Source organism: Bacillus rossius, chromosome 3 (genome assembly GCF_032445375.1).
Source record: "Bacillus rossius redtenbacheri isolate Brsri chromosome 3, Brsri_v3, whole genome shotgun sequence".
NCBI lineage: Eukaryota > Metazoa > Arthropoda > Insecta > Phasmatodea > Bacillidae > Bacillus > Bacillus rossius.
In genome coordinates, this window is record NC_086332.1 from 89,127,079 (window position 1) to 89,147,837 (window position 20,759).

At 37.7% G+C, this 20,759-nt stretch overlaps 1 protein-coding gene across 1 annotated transcript in view; it reads left to right on the forward strand.

Annotated features, from left to right (window-relative positions):
• LOC134531339 (transcription initiation factor TFIID subunit 4-like) overlaps nucleotides 1-20,759 on the forward strand; it is a 36,803-nt gene that overhangs the window by 15,166 nt on the left and 878 nt on the right. Inside the window, exons 9-11 of the mRNA XM_063367036.1 lie at nucleotides 17,027-17,066; nucleotides 17,633-17,718; nucleotides 18,214-18,428. Of these exons, the coding sequence (XP_063223106.1) occupies nucleotides 17,027-17,066; nucleotides 17,633-17,718; nucleotides 18,214-18,428 (341 nt within the window). The remainder of the gene's footprint in view (nucleotides 1-17,026; nucleotides 17,067-17,632; nucleotides 17,719-18,213; nucleotides 18,429-20,759) is intronic.

Sequence of the window (20,759 nt, forward strand, 5' to 3'; positions counted from 1 at the left end):
ATTTGACTTTGTCCCTGAAATTTGACTTTGTCCTTGTCGGCCATCATGGATCCGACATTTTATGTTCATTACATGATACCAGGGGCCACCACCTGCCGGAGTACGCCATCTTGTGTGTGTACTTGTATTATAGAGGACATTCCCATCTAGATAGTTTTATTTTAACCCGCTACAGTGCAGTAATCATTTATTATGGAGGTGCTCCCCGCCATCTTGAAATTCGACCACCATCTTGAAATCATGTAATAATGTAGCTAGAAAAGCGGGAAAAAAATCCAAAATTAATTAAATAAATTTGTAATCCATATAATGATTGATTGTATCGACTAAGGTCCTTGGTTCGATCCCTGACCGATACAAAACATCTTTAATTTAAAAAAAAAATACTAAAAAAGTGTTGGTTTAAGAAAATAAAAACACCACAAGTTCTTTTTAAAAAAATGTTATTACATAAATTCAATAGGAAACGAAACGTATACACACATTACACACAGGAAACGGAACGTACACACAGTACACACAGGAAACGAAACGTACACACAGTACACACAGGAAACGAAACGTATACACACATTACACACAGGAAACGTAACGTACACACAGTACACACAGGAAACGGAACGTACACACAGTACACACAGGAAACGAAATGTATACACACATTACACACAGGAAACGGAACGTACACACAGTACACACAGGAAACGGAACGTACACACAGTACACACAGGAAACGGAACGTACACACAGTACACACAGGAAACGGAACGTACACACAGTACACACAGGAAACGGAACGTACACACAGTACACACAGGAAACGGAACGTACACACAGTACACACAGGAAACGGAACGTACACACAGTACACACAGGAAACGGAACGTACACACAGGAAACGAAACGTATACACACAGTACACACAGGAAACGGAACGTACACACAGTACACACAGGAAACGGAACGTACACACAGTACACACAGGAAACGAAACGTACACACAGTACACACAGGAAACGAAATGTATACACACATTACACACAGGAAACGGAACGTACACACAGTACACACAGGAAACGAAACGTATACACACATTACACACAGGAAACGGAACGTACACACAGTACACACAGGAAACGAAACGTATACACGCAGTACACACAGGAAACGGAATGATCACACATACAGTAGCGGAAACACACACGCTTAGTTGGAAATCAGAATACAAGAAATAAAACATACTTTAAAATATAAAATAATTTATTTATTTTTCAATAGTACACACATGAAAGTTAAACAATTTATTAGTCCATCATTTTTACAAAGTATTGTGGATCTACTGAATATCGGCTTGGTTGTATTCTCACTTTTCACGGTGTTGTTACTTCCATTAGTTTCAGTCTTCACGAAGCCATCAGCATCATTCAATTTATGTTCTTCAACATGATCGATCGATCTAATACCATCTCGCTCAGGTCAAGGAAAAATTATTGTTGTATTCTTTAGTCTAGTGGATCCATCGATGTGATCTATGACGTAAGTAGGCTTGGCTTTACATGTTCTACCATGTCTTTTTAATCCCTCAATTCGTGTTAACAACCTGATACACCGATTACAGCTTAACATTTTACGTAGTGGGTTTTAAACACAATCATTCTTCTCATACCGTTCAGCATTCTTTATCAAGGTAAACACCTTGCTACAGTATCTGCAGTGATGTTGTTTTGATACAGCTACATACATCGAAGGCTCCAAAAGGCTCCAATTGCTCCAACAGCTTTTTGTTTCATCAGCGCCAATGATATTTGGCTAGAATGCTACGAGTCTAAGAGACTATGAGGTCTCAAGGCTACGAGTCTAAAATGATCTAGCTGGTTATGACTTATACATGGCTGCGGCGAGTCTGCATGGCTAAAATACCGCGTGGCTACGTAAAAACATGACTATGAAGCTACAAGGATACAAGTCTACTCGGCTCCAAATAAATGCAAGACGACATGGCTACAAGAAAACTTGGATACAAAGCTTCAATTCTACGAGTCTACAAGACTCCACCAACTACCTTCGAGTGTTTAAAGCTCCAACTGCTCCATCAGCATTATGTTATAAGATTACAAGGCTACTTGCTTACGTAGCTACAATTCTATGAGGTCCCAAGACATCATGACTACACGACTACGAGCCATGAGGTTACGAGACTACACGCCTACGAATCTTAAAGTTTACGAGACTGCAAGGCTACAGAGCTACGAAGCTTCTAGAACACAAGTTTATGTGACTGCGAGGATACAGGACTTCAAGTCTGCATGAGTTCTTGACTACGAAGCTACTCGTCTACAAGGCTCCAATTACCGTATCTTTCTTCGACGGAATTTTCTCTTTTGCTCCAACTGCACCATCAGCTTTATGTTATAAGATTACAAGGCTACATGCTTACGTAGCTTCAAGTCTACGAGGCTCCAATGCATCTTGACTGCGAGACTACGAGACTATACGATTGCAAATCCTCAAGGTTACGTGATCTCGAGGCTATAGGTCTATGAAGCTTACAGAACGCATGGTTACGAGACTGCCTGACTAATTGGCCATGGCTACGAAACTTCATGTCTCTAACTGACTAAAATAGCACCATTCAGTGGTGAGAGTTAATTTATCTCATGCAAAGCTACTTGTTGCAAGTAGTTCCGCTTTTCAACAACAGATATCGCCACATGTTGCTTACAGATAAATAAAATTTATTTCTTTTATGTAGGATGCAGGATGCTCACTAACGCCCGCAAAAGAAGCACGGCTTCGGAAGTCACCAAGGAGAAGGAAATTCGTCTTGTACGTTAGTGCTTCACAGATGTCTCATGGTATATTACTAGACTGAGTAATAATTTTTTTTTATTTCCACCTCATTAAAAAATATTGCAAGTGACGATTTAGTAGCCGAAAAATCACTAATTAAATGTAACTTTGAATAAAATGACATGTCTCATTAAGAGTAAAACTCCTTCATGGAGAGATCGGTTTCTCAGAAATAACCAGAAGCACTTGGAGAAACCACAGGAATGATCGCAAGCACACGGAAAAAACCTTCATAATATTGACAAGAATAATCAGGAGCACACGGAAAAAACCTTCATAATATTGACAAGAATAATCAGGAGCACACGGAGAAAAACCATCATAATATTGACAAGAATTATCGGTAGCACACGGAGAAAAACAATCATAATATTGACAAGAATTATCGGGAGCACTCGGAGAAAAACCATCATTATTTTGATAAGAATAATCAGGAGCACACGGAGAAAAACCATCATTATTTTGATAAGAATAATCAGGAGCACACGGAGAAAAACCATCATAATATTGACAAGTATAATTAGGAGCACACGGAGAAAACCGACATAATATTGACAAGAATTATCGGGCGCACACGGAGAAAACCACCACACATTTTCTTTGATATCATAAAATTAAAAATAAATTAAAAATAAAAATAAATTAATAAAAAATTTAAAACAAAAAAAAATCTACAAAAAAATACATAAAATTCTGGCTTGTACTAAAACTCTATCTTTGCTCAACAATGATAAGTTTACAAGCTAGCAGAATCTATTTATGTATTTTTTGTAGATTTTTTATTGTTTTAAACTTTTTATTAATTTATTTTTATTTTTAATTTTTTTTTAATTTTATGATATCAAAGAAAATGTGTGGTGGTTTTCTCCGTGTGCGCCCGATAATTCTTGTCAATATTATGTCGGTTTTCTCCGTGTGCTCCTAATTATACTTGTCAATATTATGATGGTTTTTCTCCGTGTGCTCCTGATTATTCTTATCAAAATAATGATGGTTTTTCTCCGTGTGCTCCTGATTATTCTTATCAAAATAATGATGGTTTTTCTCCGTGTGCTACCGATAATTCTTTTCAATATTATGATGGTTTTTCTCCGTGTGCTCCTGATTATTCTTGTCAATATTATGAAGGTTTTTTCCGTGTGCTCCTGATTATTCTTGTCAATATTATGAAGGTTTTTTCCGTGTGCTTGCGATCATTCCTGTGGTTTCTCCAAGTGCTTCTGGTTATTTCTGAGAAACCGATCTCTCCATGAAGGAGTTTTACTCTTAATGAGACATGTCATTTTATTCAAAGTTACATTTAATTAGTGATTTACGGCTACTAAATCGTCACTTGCAATATTTTTTAATGAGGTGGAAATAAAAAAAAAATTATTACTCAGTCTAGTAATATACCATGAGACATCTGTGAAGCACTAACGTACAAGACGAATTTCCTTCTCCTTGGTGACTTCCGAAGCCGTGCTTCTTTTGCGGGCGTTAGTGAGCATCCTGCATCCTACATAAAAGAAATAAATTTTATTTATCTGTAAGCAACATGTGGCGATATCTGTTGTTGAAAAGCGGAACTACTTGCAACAAGTACCTTTGCATGAGATAAATTAACTCTCACTACTGAATGGTGCTATATTAGTCAGTTAGAGACATGAAGTTTCGTAGCCATGGCCAATTAGTCAGGCAGTCTCGTAACCATGCGTTCTGTAAGCTTCATAGACCTATAGCCTCGAGATCACGTAACCTTGAGGATTTGCAATCGTATAGTCTCGTAGTCTCGCAGTCAAGATGCATTGGAGCCTCGTAGACTTGAAGCTACGTAAGCAAGTAGCCTTGTAATCTTATAACATAAAGCTGATGGTGCAGTTGGAGCAAAAGAGAAAATTCCGTCGAAGAAAGATACGGTAATTGGAGCCTTGTAGACGAGTAGCTTCGTAGTCAAGAACTCATGCAGACTTGAAGTCCTGTATCCTCGCAGTCACATAAACTTGTGTTCTAGAAGCTTCGTAGCTCTGTAGCCTTGCAGTCTCGTAAACTTTAAGATTCGTAGGCGTGTAGTCTCGTAACCTCATGGCTCGTAGTCGTGTAGTCATGATGTCTTGGGACCTCATAGAATTGTAGCTACGTAAGCAAGTAGCCTTGTAATCTTATAACATAATGCTGATGGAGCAGTTGGAGCTTTAAACACTCGAAGGTAGTTGGTGGAGTCTTGTAGACTCGTAGAATTGAAGCTTTGTATCCAAGTTTTCTTGTAGCCATGTCGTCTTGCATTTATTTGGAGCCGAGTAGACTTGTATCCTTGTAGCTTCATAGTCATGTTTTTACGTAGCCACGCGGTATTTTAGCCATGCAGACTCGCCGCAGCCATGTATAAGTCATAACCAGCTAGATCATTTTAGACTCGTAGCCTTGAGACCTCATAGTCTCTTAGACTCGTAGCATTCTAGCCAAATATCATTGGCGCTGATGAAACAAAAAGCTGTTGGAGCAATTGGAGCCTTTTGGAGCCTTCGATGTATGTAGCTGTATCAAAACAACATCACTGCAGATACTGTAGCAAGGTGTTTACCTTGATAAAGAATGCTGAACGGTATGAGAAGAATGATTGTGTTAAAAACCCACTACGTAAAATGTTAAGCTGTAATCGGTGTATCAGGTTGTTAACACGAATTGAGGGATTAAAAAGACATGGTAGAACATGTAAAGCCAAGCCTACTTACGTCATAGATCACATCGATGGATCCACTAGACTAAAGAATACAACAATAATTTTTCCTTGACCTGAGCGAGATGGTATTAGATCGATCGATCATGTTGAAGAACATAAATTGAATGATGCTGATGGCTTCGTGAAGACTGAAACTAATTGAAGTAACAACACCGTGAAAAGTGAGAATACAACCAAGCCGATATTCAGTAGATCCACAATACTTTGTAAAAATGATGGACTAATAAATTGTTTAACTTTCATGTGTGTACTATTGAAAAATAAATAAATTATTATATATTTTAAAGTATGTTTTATTTCTTGTATTCTGATTTCCAACTAAGCGTGTGTGTTTCCGCTACTGTATGTGTGATCATTCCGTTTCCTGTGTGTACTGCGTGTATACGTTTCGTTTCCTGTGTGTACTGTGTGTACGTTCCGTTTCCTGTGTGTAATGTGTGTATACGTTTCGTTTCCTGTGTGTACTGTGTGTACGTTCCGTTTCCTGTGTGTAATGTGTGTATACATTTCGTTTCCTGTGTGTACTGTGTGTACGTTTCGTTTCCTGTGTGTACTGTGTGTACGTTTCGTTTCCTGTGTGTACTGTGTGTACGTTCCGTTTCCTGTGTGTACTGTGTGTATACGTTTCGTTTCCTGTGTGTACGTTCCGTTTCCTGTGTGTACTGTGTGTACGTTTCGTTTCCTGTGTGTACTGTGTGTACGTTCCGTTTCCTGTGTGTACTGTGTGTACGTTCCGTTTCCTGTGTGTACTGTGTGTACGTTCCGTTTCCTGTGTGTACTGTGTGTACGTTCCGTTTCCTGTGTGTAATGTGTGTAAACGTTTCGTTTCCTGTGTGTACTGTGTGTACGTTCCGTTTCCTGTGTGTACTGTGTGTACGTTCCGTTTCCTGTGTGTAATGTGTGTATACGTTTCGTTTTCTGTGTGTACTGTGTGTACGTTTCGTTTCCTGTGTGTACTGTGTGTACGTTCCGTTTCCTGTGTGTAATGTGTGTATACGTTTCGTTTCCTATTGAATTTATGTAATAACATTTTTTTAAAAAGAACTTGTGGTGTTTTTATTTTCTTAAACCAACACTTTTTTAGTATTTTTTTTTAAATTTAAGATGTTTTGTATCGGTCAGGGATCGAACCAAGGACCTTAGTCGATCCAATCAATCATTATATGGATTACAAATTTATTTAATTAATTTTGGATTTTTTTCCCGCTTTTCTAGCTACATTATTACATGATTTCAAGATGGTGGTCGAATTTCAATATGGCGGGGAGCACCTCCATAATAAATGATTACTGCACTGTAGCTGGTTAGAATAAAACTATCCAGATGGGAATGTCCTCTATAATACAAGTACACACACAAGATGGTGTACTCTGGCAGGTGGTGGCTCCTGGTATCATGTAATGAACATAAAATGTCGGATCCATGATGGCCGACAAGGACAAAGTCAAATTTCAGGGACAAAGTCAAATTTCAAGGTCAAGGTCAAATATTAAGGTCAAGGTCAAATTTCAAGGTCAAGGTCAAGGTCAATGTCAAGGTCTAAGGTCAAGGTCAAAGGTCAAGGTCAAAGGTCAAGGTCAAAGGTCAAGGTCAAGGTCAATGTTCAATGTCAAGGTCAAAGTTTAATGTTAATATACAAGGTTAAAGGTATGGAGAACAGAACAATATATTAACATGATGTCAGCACACTCTAGCAGACGAAAACAAGATGGTGGACTCCAGCGGACGAAGACAAGATGGCGGACATGATGTCATACCAGCTGATGGTAAATACCTTGTTATTGGTGGAGGTAGGTCAATCTGTAGGTGGCTTCTGTGGTGGAAGGATCTGATTTTTTTATTTTTTGCCCTCACCGGGTTCGAACCGAGGACGGTAATCTATATAATCAATCGGAATTCTATTAAGTTAATTTCTTGATGAATTTTGGAATTTTTCCCGATTTTCTAACATAAAAATTACGGATTTCCAAGATGGCGTCTAAATTTCAAGATGGTGACTAAATTTCAAGATGGCGACCATAACGATAATTGCAACATTAATAGGATCCAATATGGTGGTCGTAACGTAAAGTGTAAGAATGGTATAGTACTCAACCAAGATGGCGGGTGTAACGAAATATGCAACATTTATATAAACCAAGATGGCGACCATAACGATAACTGCAACAGTGGTTTTTAAGATTTTTATTTAATTCGATTATTTAAATTTTTTAATGATTTTTAAAATTTTTCACGATTTTCTAACATAAAAATTGCAGATTTTCAAGATGGCGTCTAAATTTCAAGATGGCAACCATAACGAAAATTGCAACGATGACGTCATAATTAAAAATGGCGGACAACACAATGTCGGAATTTTCTAGAAAACAAAATGACGTCATCCAAAATGGAGGATCCAAGATGGCCGCCGTGATCTACTTGTCCCGTTACGCTGTGTCCCGTTACGCGGTGTCCCGTTACGCTGTGTCCCGTTACGACGGCTGCACACACGAAAAAGTGTCACGTTACGCTCGTCCAAGATGGCCGCCGTGACGTCACAATCCAAGATGGCGGACAGACAATCACAATCCGCACCATCCACATCCTGCATCCTGTGCCAGAACATACTATCCTATACTACTCATAGAGAAACTCTTTAAATACTTATTTGATTTCTTATAACTGTTATTTATTAATTTAAAGTGCCAAGTATGTTTAAGATCACGTATTACCAACAATTAATTTTAAATTTCACGGGAACGAAGTCGTTGTAACAGTTATAGAGTGTCTAACTCTTAGATTGCAGTAAAAAATAAAAAGCGTTCTCTGTTCCCAAATTGATTCTACCCAACTTGTTTACATTAAATCTTATTTTGTATTCTATTGTTAATTATAATTATTTTAATTTATTTATAATTAAATATTTGTTGAATTTTCACAGTCCATAACATAGTGTCCATTGGCAGTATTGTTGTATTTGTAGTAATAAAATTTAATTATTCTTTACTGATCACTAATTAGAATTTTACATGATAAACTTTATGATCACTATTAACTACAAGATATTCCATGGCATTATGAACTATGCTCTAATATAGCCAATCATTTTAATAACAGATATAAAAAATTGTTGACTTAAACTGTTGAAACCAAAATGGCGTATTTTACTTACGTCTCCTTAGAAGTACGAAATAAATATTACTATACCATAAACTTGAAATACAAAAAATAATATTTTTTTTCTTCGAAATTCTAATTCCAAATTGTTCTTTGCCAAATACAAAGTTTGAGATACGTATAAATAAGTTTTTCATTATAGAATAAAGTTGTGTCAAAAACGTCTGTGCCCTATGGCGTATATCTGGTAAAATAGAACAGTAGTAATGGCAGAAATCGTGCATTAGAAAGAGCGAGTAAATTTCCATTTAAAAGCACACTACAGAACTAAGTATGAGACGCGCAATTACTAATAACTGCCAGTTGTACATTTTGATAATTTCGGACTCGCAAACCCTAGTATATGTACGTCAAAGGTATTCGAGGACGTAGCATGACATCCGTAGCCGAAACTGCCTCCTTGCCACATAAGCCTGACTCACGCACGGACAGCGAGGGAACGTATTACTGAAAGCTGGATCCTCCGTGCACTTGATGGATGGCTGAGTGTCACGCTTATCGCCGACCTCCGGCATGGCGGGTACCAAGGAGGTCACCCAGTGGTTCGGAGCCCAAAGCACAGTATGTCCGTTAAAGAATTTCGTAGTTTTCAATTTTAATTTTATAAACTCTAAACACTGTATAGTTTTGGTGCAGGGTCGTACATAAAGAGTAACTCAAACAGTTTCAGATAAGCGCATGCGCGAGTACTGCTTCCTTGTTTTCTCGCTTGCAGCACCACCTACGCAAACTGGCGACTCCTGAGCTTAAAGGGTTTTGTGTTCTGCAAATTAGCTCAGAGTGAAACTGTATTTCCAGTTCAACTTGCGTTCCGTTTTAAATTTAATATCAATCCCCTATGTGTAAAAAAAATCCGCCAATGGAATAGGAAATTAGAGACGAGAAGTTCACAAGCTAGCAGTTACCAACATAATACATCATAACTTTGAACGTAGGCAATAGCTTATAGTTTGCTCTTCTTACTATGTTAGGTTATTCCAGTTCTGTTTTTTGGCTTATTTAAACAATCTCAAAAAACTTTAAAGGGTGTGTTTAATTATATTATTTTAAAATTAAGTCACTAGAGAAATAGATGAGAGGATAAGAATGGAAAAAAAGTGAAGGAGGAGAATTTGTGTAAGGGACACAGGAAGATAATTTGCTGACTAAGCCGCAGGCTGTAGGCTCATTATTATTATTACTTCACTATGCAAACGATAACAAGTCAGAAATGCACTGATAATTTATATAAGAAATAACACTCATTATCTTATGGTCAATAGAAATCTTTTTTCCTTTACATTTATAACCTCTAAGGTATTACTTCAAGTACGAATCTGGAATATCGCTTTTTATAAACCTTTGTAATAACACAAACCACATTACATGTGCGGTGGAAATAAATTTGCAAGATTTATTATCTCTGCAAACAAAATCTCGCTATAAACCATTACTATTGCGTTAAAATCTATCGGGAACAGGTAAAGTCTGTATTTTATTTATGTAGAAAAAATTATTATCAAACATACTTCTCTTCTTAATATTAATTTATATATATTATACTTTAATGCTGTTTTATCTACATTAACTGCGTAAATATAAAGAGTTTTTTTTATTTAATGAATTGGATTTTTCAATTTTCAGTATTTGATATTTTAAGAATAATGTTACGCTGTAAGTAATATATTTCTCTGTATTTAATAAATAATAATGCTTAAAGTTCAGCGTGTGTAAAAGCCCTTATGTAGGATACGTGTTGTAAAATTTATATTTATCTATAGGTACTTCTTAAACCTTTAAAAGCGGGCGCTGGAATGCAATGATCCCAGTAAATCTGTACCAAAAGTTTGATGGCGGATATTCGCTAGAGAGGTCGCGAGGAGCCGAGCTGAAGCTGACAGTGGCCGGGAGTACAGGCTTCGTAATTCCAAGCTGAAAAATAAAGGGTAAATTGTATAAAGCAATAAAAAACATTTGAGGTTTTGGTTGTTGGAGTCCATAAGGTAGAGGTGGTTATTCAGGATCTAGGAAAGAACCCTGCCTCCTCTACAAGAAGCATTAGTTTGTTTAGATGAAAAAAAAACTATCTAAACTTTATCAACACGCTCAAAATAATTTATTTACTACTTAAGTTCACAGATAATAGTGCACTATCTTAAAAACCAATAAATAATTTAATGTTATCAAAAACAACGACGTTACTGAAAGATCATAATTCTCAATAATAGTTACACCAATCAGACGTTTGGTTCAGAACCACACCTGCTAATGAACCAATTTATCATCAATTTTTTTACATCAGTACTTAAATAATATTTAAATAACAATCTCACAACGTTCTGATTTAGAATACTATTTAAATTCCTTTACCATTATCGTTAGAAGTAGTACATGTTGTTAACTTAACTTAGCCGCCATATTCTATGACTCTGACATTAAAAAAAGATACAGATAAAATTATTCTCGCGGTGTTTATTGCGCTACTTCTTGACAACGAGCCAGCCGCTATTTTAAATAATGGAAATACTAGTGCGATAATCGGCTCTTACTGCATCCGAGCTTTGTGAGGGCGGGCGGACTCTAAGAACAAACAACTGAAAATCCCACATTCTGCCCGCCTCCCTTTCCACAAGTCTTTCCGCTCGCTTCAGGGGGAAATATATTTGAGATTCTCTGTTGTTTCGTCGGCACCTTTCAAGTGAGATTAATTAAATTTTCCGTTCATGTAACGTGCACGAGTTAACTTTCTCGTTAATTATTAATTTCTTTGTAAGTCGCCATGCTGTGAAGTCACCATACAAATAAGGGAATTTGAAACAAAATTCTCTTTTAGATCTTCGTGAAATAATTGCTCAGCTATGTTTCTATTTTCTTCTTATTCTTCTTCTTCTTCTTCTTCTTCTTCTTCTTCTTCTTCAGAATTGACCATAAATATCGTCGGATGGTATAGTTTAAAAAAAATATACGTATACGTAATATTTAACAATTATAAGAGATTTTAAAATCGAGTCAGGAGCGAGTAAGGTATTTGCAAATTCATGGCACTTATATAAGGCAATTTTTAATTTATTAATGTTTTATTTCTGCTATGCACGGTTTACGAATACTTGTTCTGGTTGAATGTATTGTAACAAAAAAAAGAAGACAATTGTTATCTTCAACTGATGAACAATGGAAATAAGATCTCTTTCTTTAAAAAGGGCATCATTAGTAAAAATATTTAATTTAATTACTTGCGTAGAATCCTACATTTTATATACAAGTACTAGCAGAACCCAGCAGACGTTGTCCTGCCAGTTTTTATTTATTTACCTCTGTATTTCTAAAATGGATAGCTTGTATGTAATATAGAAATATATAAATAGTTTTAGAAAAATTTGTCAAAATTAAATAATACTAATACTGATAAATTATATAATTTATATTGGTATAAATTGTAAATTAATTACAAACATATTTTATTAATTTAAAATGTTTCAGCAGCTCTACTGGCCGACAGTTACCGCGTAGTTCCAATGTTCTAATCTTTGCGTGGCATTACAAATAAATTTCCATATTTAATGTTTATTGACTAAAGAGACATCCAATCATAGTTGACACAAATGTCATTATTTGTTTATAAACAAAATATAATAGTTATTCAAATCGATGCCCAGCATTTCAGGCGGTAATGATATTCCAATTTAAACTCACTCACAAATTACTAAGCACAGTTACAATCACTATTTGTTGTTACTGGGGATTAAGGACAGTAAACATCACAATATACCTATTTTTATTGAGATCGGTTGAATGAAATAGTTGTTTATCTGTTGCAGCGCTATTTCATGACGTGTTATTACTAAATGGATGCCAGAGAATATTCTCCGAGTACAAATTATATAAATAATTATTTATATATTAGGGTGGTCCTTATTTTTGAAAGTCTTGATTTCAAATCGCCCTCCCCCCAATTTTTTTTCATTTTTGTTAAAAATTAAAAAAATGAGCCCTCACTCATTAGGATGAGAGGTCGGGAACCCGTGCCGCATCGAGCCTGAAGTTGGGAGGACGAAGCGCTTCCCGGCGCGAGCCGCAACACGCGCGGGCGTGTCCGTGCAAGTCTCGACATGTCCGTGCAAGCCTCGACATGTCCGAGCCCAGGTCCTCCCGCACTTCTCAGGTCTATTTATCAGCTTGTATCGAGCTGTTGGGCATGTAACAAGTCCCCGCTATGAAGCAAGTATGTGTTCCAATTTGAGAAGTGTCGATAAAAAAAAGTTTATTTAGTGGGATCAGTGTCTCACCAAGTTCGTGGTTGAAACCTACCCTCAATCATGCGAGTACTTTCAGTTTTATTTTATAATTTACAGGAAGTGAAGTTGTCTCTTTCCGAAAGTGCTAATTCAGTGATAAGGGAGTGTTTAATTTTTTGGGAGAAGGCCAGGATCCCTACGAGATCACTGCAACATTGCCAGGAAAAACTCATTAAATTACATTCTCATTGGCGTAAACTACAAAGGAGTTATCATCGGTCATCGGAAACGCAGCGTGAGCGTGAGAATTATTTCATATTATATTTAAATAATTTATTTGATATCGCGTATGCAAATGCTTTGGAGTTAATTAAAATAGAAGATAAAATATTTTTGTAGCTCCAAAGAGAACCTGGACGGAAAGGAAGTATTGCCGGGATTGACAAGACGACGACAAAACAGGAGGAACGGTCAATCGAGAGAGCCATTATATTTGATGAAAGGAGGGCCAAATAATAGGCACACCGCGAGGGTAATATTAAATTTCACCTTGACGCAGAAAGTAGTTCTGAAGAGTCTGATTCATCCGACAAACCTTAATCTAGTTTGTCCCTACCTTGTCCCACCTAAATAACAGAACCCGCCGAATAAAATTCCGATGAACCGGGTAAAGTAATGCGCGGTCGGAAATGCATTTTCACACCGAAGTTAATGGCAGCCTGGGATCGTTGAAAATAAGTCAACAGAATGCAGTATTCATTTTAGAAGCAGCAGTTGAAGCACTAGGCCTTAACATAACAGATATAGCTCTCAATAGGACTTCTCTACAAAGATATAGAGGAAGGTTTAGGAAAAATTACAATCTGAAAATTAAACAACTATTTCAAGAATATGTGCCTAAGTTTGTAACTGTGCATTGGGACGGTAAGCTAAATACTTCCAGCATTGAATGTGCGAAATACAAAGCAAGAAAGTCTGTCGGTTATAATTTCCTATGATGGTAACAAAGAAAAATTGTTTGGGGTATACCAAAATTAGAAAATAGTTCAGGAAGCTGTTAAGACTGTTCTGGGAGACTGGGGATTGCAAGAAAAAGTTCAAATTTTGTGCTCCAACACTACTGTGTCTAATACAGGAAGTTTCAATGGCGCTGCAACGTATTTATAGCAATATTCCGGAAGAGAGCTAATATACTTCCCCTGTAGACATCACATGTACGAGATAGTTTAGCGGAGTGTCTTCGAACAGAAGTTTTCAAAGGCTTCGTTCAGTCCAGATATAGTTTTTTTCGAAAAAAATTAGAGAACAATGGAATACATTGGATCAAGAAAATTATATCACGGGGCAAACTTACCTAAAATAAATATTGGATGAACAAGAACATGCGAACATCACAAATTATTTGTATGATGCGCTGCAAAACCAAAATTTAAAACATAATTACCGTGAACTGACTGAATTGTGCATAGTTTTTATTGGAAAGGATCCGGAACAGAACTACAAAATTAAACCTCCAGGAGCTCTCCATAATGCCCGATGGATGGTGAAAGCTTTGTATTCCTTTAAAATGTTTTTTTTTTTTTTTTCAGTCGTCAGTTAGACTTGAATGTGTCTGAAGTTAACAGTTTAAGAAAAATATGTGTGTATCTTAGTGAAACTTTATGTAAAAGCCTGGCTGGAGTGTTCGTTAGCTGTACAGGCGCCATTGAATGACTTACTATTTATAAAACAATTGAAAAAATATGAAACCATAAATAAAGGTATTTCGTCTGCTGCACTGAAGAAATTTTGCAGTCACTTATGGTATTTATCAGAAGATTTGGCTATTTTAGCACTTTTTGATAAAAATGTTGCTGTATAATCAAAAATAAAAATGTTTGAAAACTTAAAACGGGAAAATCTCAACACGTAAAGAAAGTATCCGTTTCTCCAAGCGATACTTTTCACCTTGCAGGTCAGATCATTTCTGTATTTATTTTTGCTTATGAAATTTATGAAAATATTGTAAACATAACGGAAACCTGTCATTATTAAACATGCTTGGCTCAAAATACATTTTTATATGGCATATACATAAAATATTATTATAGAGTATAATAAAAAATGGTTAGGGATTTTTTTCTTTTTGTTTAAGATAAAAATATTGAAGACTTTATTTCTTAAAAAAGTTTAAATTTCCTGAAAAAATTAGAAATCAACACTAACTTTTTGAATCATAGCCCAGACTTTTGGGACGCAGACGATAACTATTTAGAGAGTAAAAAAAAAATTAGTAATTTAAGAGTAGTAAATGACACGGCAGAGAGGGGCGTGAAATTAATACAAGATTTTAACGGACCTTTCGCAGCTAATGAAGAACAAAGACAATTCCTTTTTCACAGTGTTTAAGACCACAGGAAGCAATTCCCTGATTGCACAAAAAAACCATCAAAACGAAAATTTGTTTAAGTAGGAATTATTATTTTATCAAACACCTTAATGTTCATTAAAATGTATTTTTAAAATAAAATTATATCTATAAGCATCTTTAATTTATTTGCATGTTTTAATTTTATTACCCTTTTTTCACCATATTCATGGCCTATGTTGCACGGGCTAAATTTAAATTTACTAAAGGAACTTTGTACATTGTCATTTAACGGAAAAGGGGAAAATAAAGAAGGGGTGGGTAACCTAGAATTACGAAGTTATTTATTCCCCCCCCCCCCCCCCCAAAGGCTGTGTCGAAGATTATGGGAAGAAATTCCTGGAATGCAAGAAAATAAATCATTATTAAGACGTAAATTTGTTTAAGTTTGAATTAATAATTTTTTTATAAACATTACAAAACTGTGTTTCTTTTACTAAAATACATATTCATTGAAAAAATAGTAAAAAATATAACATCATTTTTGAATTATTAGCGAGATTTAATTTTTAACCTTACATTGCCAAATTCAATGGCGATGCGGCACGGGTTAACGTTAAAATTATCGAAATATCTTTTGTATGTCGTCATTTTAAAAGGAAAGGGAAAAAAATGAGGGGTGGGCAACCCGGAATTACGAAGTTTTTTTGTCGCCCCTATAAATAAGGACCACCCTAATATATACATTTTCATGGCGATCAGTTAAATGGTGTATAAGTTGATGCACTACAGTGCCATATACTAAAGAGTTATAGCTCAATGGACATCGGTAGTATATAGTATTTCCCTCTGGCACTGGTGCTGGTGCCATGATTAAAATGACTGACCACTCTGACGTCACGGCGGCAAACTTGGATTACCTTGACCTTTGCCTTTGATTTTTCCTTTTCCTTTGAATTTTAACCTTGACACTGAAACCTGACCTTTTACCTTGACCTTTTGCATCTGACATTGACCATTGATTTTGATATTGAACATCGACAAAGCTGCCATTTTGGAATGAAACGCCCTAATCTCTAATGTTGCAATTTTCGTTACGGCCGCTACTTTGAAACTACGTATTTTTATGCTTTAATTCATGGGTAGCAGATGCAGAAATCAAGAAATACTAGTTTTTATTTGTACTTGTTCTTGTAGTTGTGCAGAAATTATGTAATACATTTTTTATTTGTAATTTTGTTATTTCTTGAACCTGTATTTTTTGTAATTTTAATTATATTACCTTTTTCGTATTTATCAAGGATCGAACAAAGCACTGTATGCGATCGAATCGATTAGCAAATTAACAAGCAATTTTTTTGATTATTTTGGAATTTCTTCCGAATTATTAGCCTACAAATTACATAATTTCATAATGGTGGCCGAGAAAGCCGTAAGGATTGCGGACGTAACTGTATTGAATTATTCCTGCACTATAACATACAAAAATTAAACTAATATGGCGGCAACGCGCTCTGGCAGACGTTGTTTACGCTAGTGCTCCGGCTAGCATGTACTGAGAAAATAAAGCGGCTCGGTCTTTAAGAGTTGATGCTATTATTCCCATAAAATTAATAAAAAAAAATACAAGTCCGAATACGTGTTATTTTTTATATACCCTGAGTAATTCTGAGTCTGGTAGATGTATTGATAGTGTAGTTGGGCGGGAACAGCCGAGGAGTTCATCTCGTGCTCCAGGAGCGGGTTCTGGCGGAGTTCCACGCGGTCGAGTGCGACGGTACGCGATGAAGCAATGTCTGTCACGCCGAAAAATACGCTACGCGTAACCGTTACGTCACGACCACGTGCCATTGTTATTCACAATAGCCAGAAAATGTATTATGTTTAACTGAAGATGCCATTGAAGCGCTAAACTTGACGGATATTTGAACTGAGTCTTTTTTAAGTTTACGTCTAGTATGCGCGTGGGCAAAGTGTTACAAGAGACGGGGGGATCTTACCAGCTGCAGGCGTCATCGGGCGAAGACATCCAGGTTTAGATAGAAAGATAATTATTATCGAGCCAAAAGTTAGTCCATGTTGTGAATCTACCGGTAGAAATTGACAACCTTTGTATCAGTATAAAGTTGATGACGTACGGCACAATAATCTCTTTTCAGGACGAATACTGGAATAGGAACTAAACATCACACAGGATGAAGACAGGCGTCCGGCTAGTTAAAATGGCTCTACAAAAGTTCATTCCCTCCTATCTGCATATCGACGGTCACCGAGCTTTCGTGACGCATGAACATCAACCGAAAATGCACAGTGTTTGTGACGAGACAGAGCATTTCCGGGCAGACTTCCCCCAGCTGACGGGGCTGAAGCAGAGCCCTCTTAGGCCTTGGCAACTGCAGAGAGACAAAATTAACAACGCAGAAGTGGTGGTAAACATCAATCACGTGGCGTGATCCCCGTATAATGAAAATGAATATCCTATGCTTCCACAGGTCGGCACTGAACATACACAGTCACACATACAGTGGACAGTAGCAACGGAAGACCAAAATGTTCGCATATCGATACGTCTGCAGGGCGCTGTTACGAACATAATAAGCTCAGACACGCCTGGAACAACGACACGGAATAAGACACGATAACAACCAGCATGGAAACCACACGGCAACAGGAATCACGAGTGCCGATGACGGCTTGGCGCACGACACGAATGCCACAGCCGCCAGTGAGGATCGCAGTGGGACCGTGTCGGCAGGCTCGCTGGAAGTGTCAACACATGATGCAACTAGCCGGTACTTTGGGCGAGGCAGGTCCGCAGGGTGTTCCCGGGTGGGAAACGGCCGGCCTCTATCGCAGTCGCCGCACGGCGAGAACATACTGCTGCGACGAACTGCGGATAATCAGACTCGTGGCGCGCGGAACAGATGGAGACTCAGACCGTCAGCACCACGGAACTAGTCGGGAAGCACCCTGAGCAGACTTCAAACATGTGCGACAAGAAGACGGAGCCACCTGCAGCAATGCACCAGGAAGCGTCACATGCGGCGTCGTCACTGGAGACGGCGGCGGTGACGTCGCTCCAGGGACCGGCCCCGGGACCAAGGAGAGACAGCGCAGCCGGTCTCAGCGGCCGTCGACGGCAACCCGGACACGAGCCGACAACAGCCAGACAAGGGATAAGAGTAGTGAGGAGGGGACCAGCGACCGGCCGAGCAGCAAACATCGCGGCAGTCAGGAAGTATAAGAGAGAGCTCGCTGTACATGGAGACATTGTGGGAGTCGACTGGAATCCCTGGAAATTATCGAAGTGGGGCATTTATGCAGTGAAAAACCGTAAAAGTAATAAGAAAAATAAAATAAAATGACATTATAATAGCAGATCATACTATAGAATCTCTTAACTTATGCCGAGTGTCAGTGAGAGCAAAGTAGCCGAATAAGAAATAATTATGAACCAGAATGCGATCGACATTTTGGTCATTCAAGAAATCGTACCAGAAATAACAAATAAATTCCGCAACTATAATGCATATGCAAAAACTAGTTACAATGCAGAGGGGACTGCAATTGTTACGAGACCGGGATTCGAACTGGAAAACCTATACCGTCATCATAATGGCCGTATAATGTCTGGAGATTTATGGGACCTCTGAATTATAAACATTTATGCTCCCTCAGGGTTGCAAAGAAGGCGGGAACGGGATTTGCTGTACACCACTGACATTGCGCCGTTCCTCCAATGTACTTATCAACGCATTGTGCTCGGAGGGGACTTCGATTGCATTATAGACCATCGAGATCACGTCGGGGGAGTTTACCCTGTTAATATGCCGCTGCAAAATCTAGTTCGAAAACTACACCTGGAAGACGTTATCACTGTCTTGCACAACAACACACCCCACTATACCTTAGCCACCACAAACAGTAAGACAAGGCTTGACAGGTTTTAAGTACGGGGAAGCCATAAAACAGACGTAGTTTCAAATTGTGTAGTTCTTATGTCTATAAGTGATGGTTATAATTAAATAAAAAGCATTTAATAAGGTCTGGCACAGAGGGAAAGGATTATGGAAATTAAATACAAGCTTTATAATGACCCGTCTAACCATGTATGTCGGATGGTTTCTATGAAAGTCATATATGTTCCATGTCGCCCTCACAAACATTTACCTTCCTACAAGTGCCGGTGGGCTAGGACTAACTGGCATTAAAGATAAGGTAACTGCACCATTTACTGTGAATGTAATTAAGGCCCTTTTACGAGAGGATGAGCCAGTGAAACAATTGCAGTGGTATGTGCTTGATGGTGTTGACAGACACCCAGCTGAGTAACGAACGGCATACCAGACCGTACACGCAATCATTCAGGAACTTCCCGAATGCGAACATGTTACAGCAAGCCGAATCCACAAAACGCTCCAAAGAAGATACCGCCAAAGCAAGTGCCACACTTAAATGTTAACTGGGTACAATTATAGCGGGAACAGTCCGATCCGGCATCACCTTCATACCTGCGGTCAACTGCTTATGAATTCTACTACGATATTATCCCAATGGTATACAAGATAAAGAAGATGCATCTTGAGAGAACAAATATTAGTAATTGATTTGGGGACATAGATACCGCGTACCACAGGGCAATATCATGTACATATGCCAGACCATTATGGCGCGGGGTAAAACTCCGCATTGCTACGATTATGACCGTTCCAGTCATTGACATGCCAGATCATTATATTGTGAATATTCGATTCAAGTTGTTTCCGCGTGTGCGGCAGCGTGGAGTTATGTGGTTCCTCACTCAAGCCCTGCAGTACCAGCTATCCGCGACAGTCCCGCCGGACACACAGGACTTCTTTGAACATCTCAGACTAGAGCGATGGGAACTAATTCAATACGGTACCCTCAAACAAAGTTATGGACAAACATTTTTTGGGTTTTGTGAATGGTTTTTTAACTGTAGCATTGCACTGGAGTACTTTATAGATAGGACCAATAATTGAATTGTTTTGATCCCAATATATTTATGATATAATGTACTCTGTTTCTTAAAATTAAATGAAAAAAGTAAAAATAAAAATATGGTCGTGCGGTCAAAGGCGTATGATATCCATCACAGAGGTCCGAGCTGTCATGGTTCGAATCACAGTGCTTCCAATGTATTAAATATATATATATATATATATATATATATATATATATATATATATATATATATATTGTGCCGATAAGGACCACAACAACATTGGCAGGTATTGGAACATCGAACTATGTGAATGAGACAGAGCGATGCTAGCGCTCTTTAAAACATACAGCAGTAACAAAGATGGTGGCCTCCAGTGAAACAGAAAAAAACAAGATGGTGGTCGTGTCGTCATCCAAGATTCAGGCTTCCAGCAGACGATAACAAAATTGCGGACATGACGCCAAAATTCAAGATGGTGACCGTAACAAAAATTGCAAAATTCAG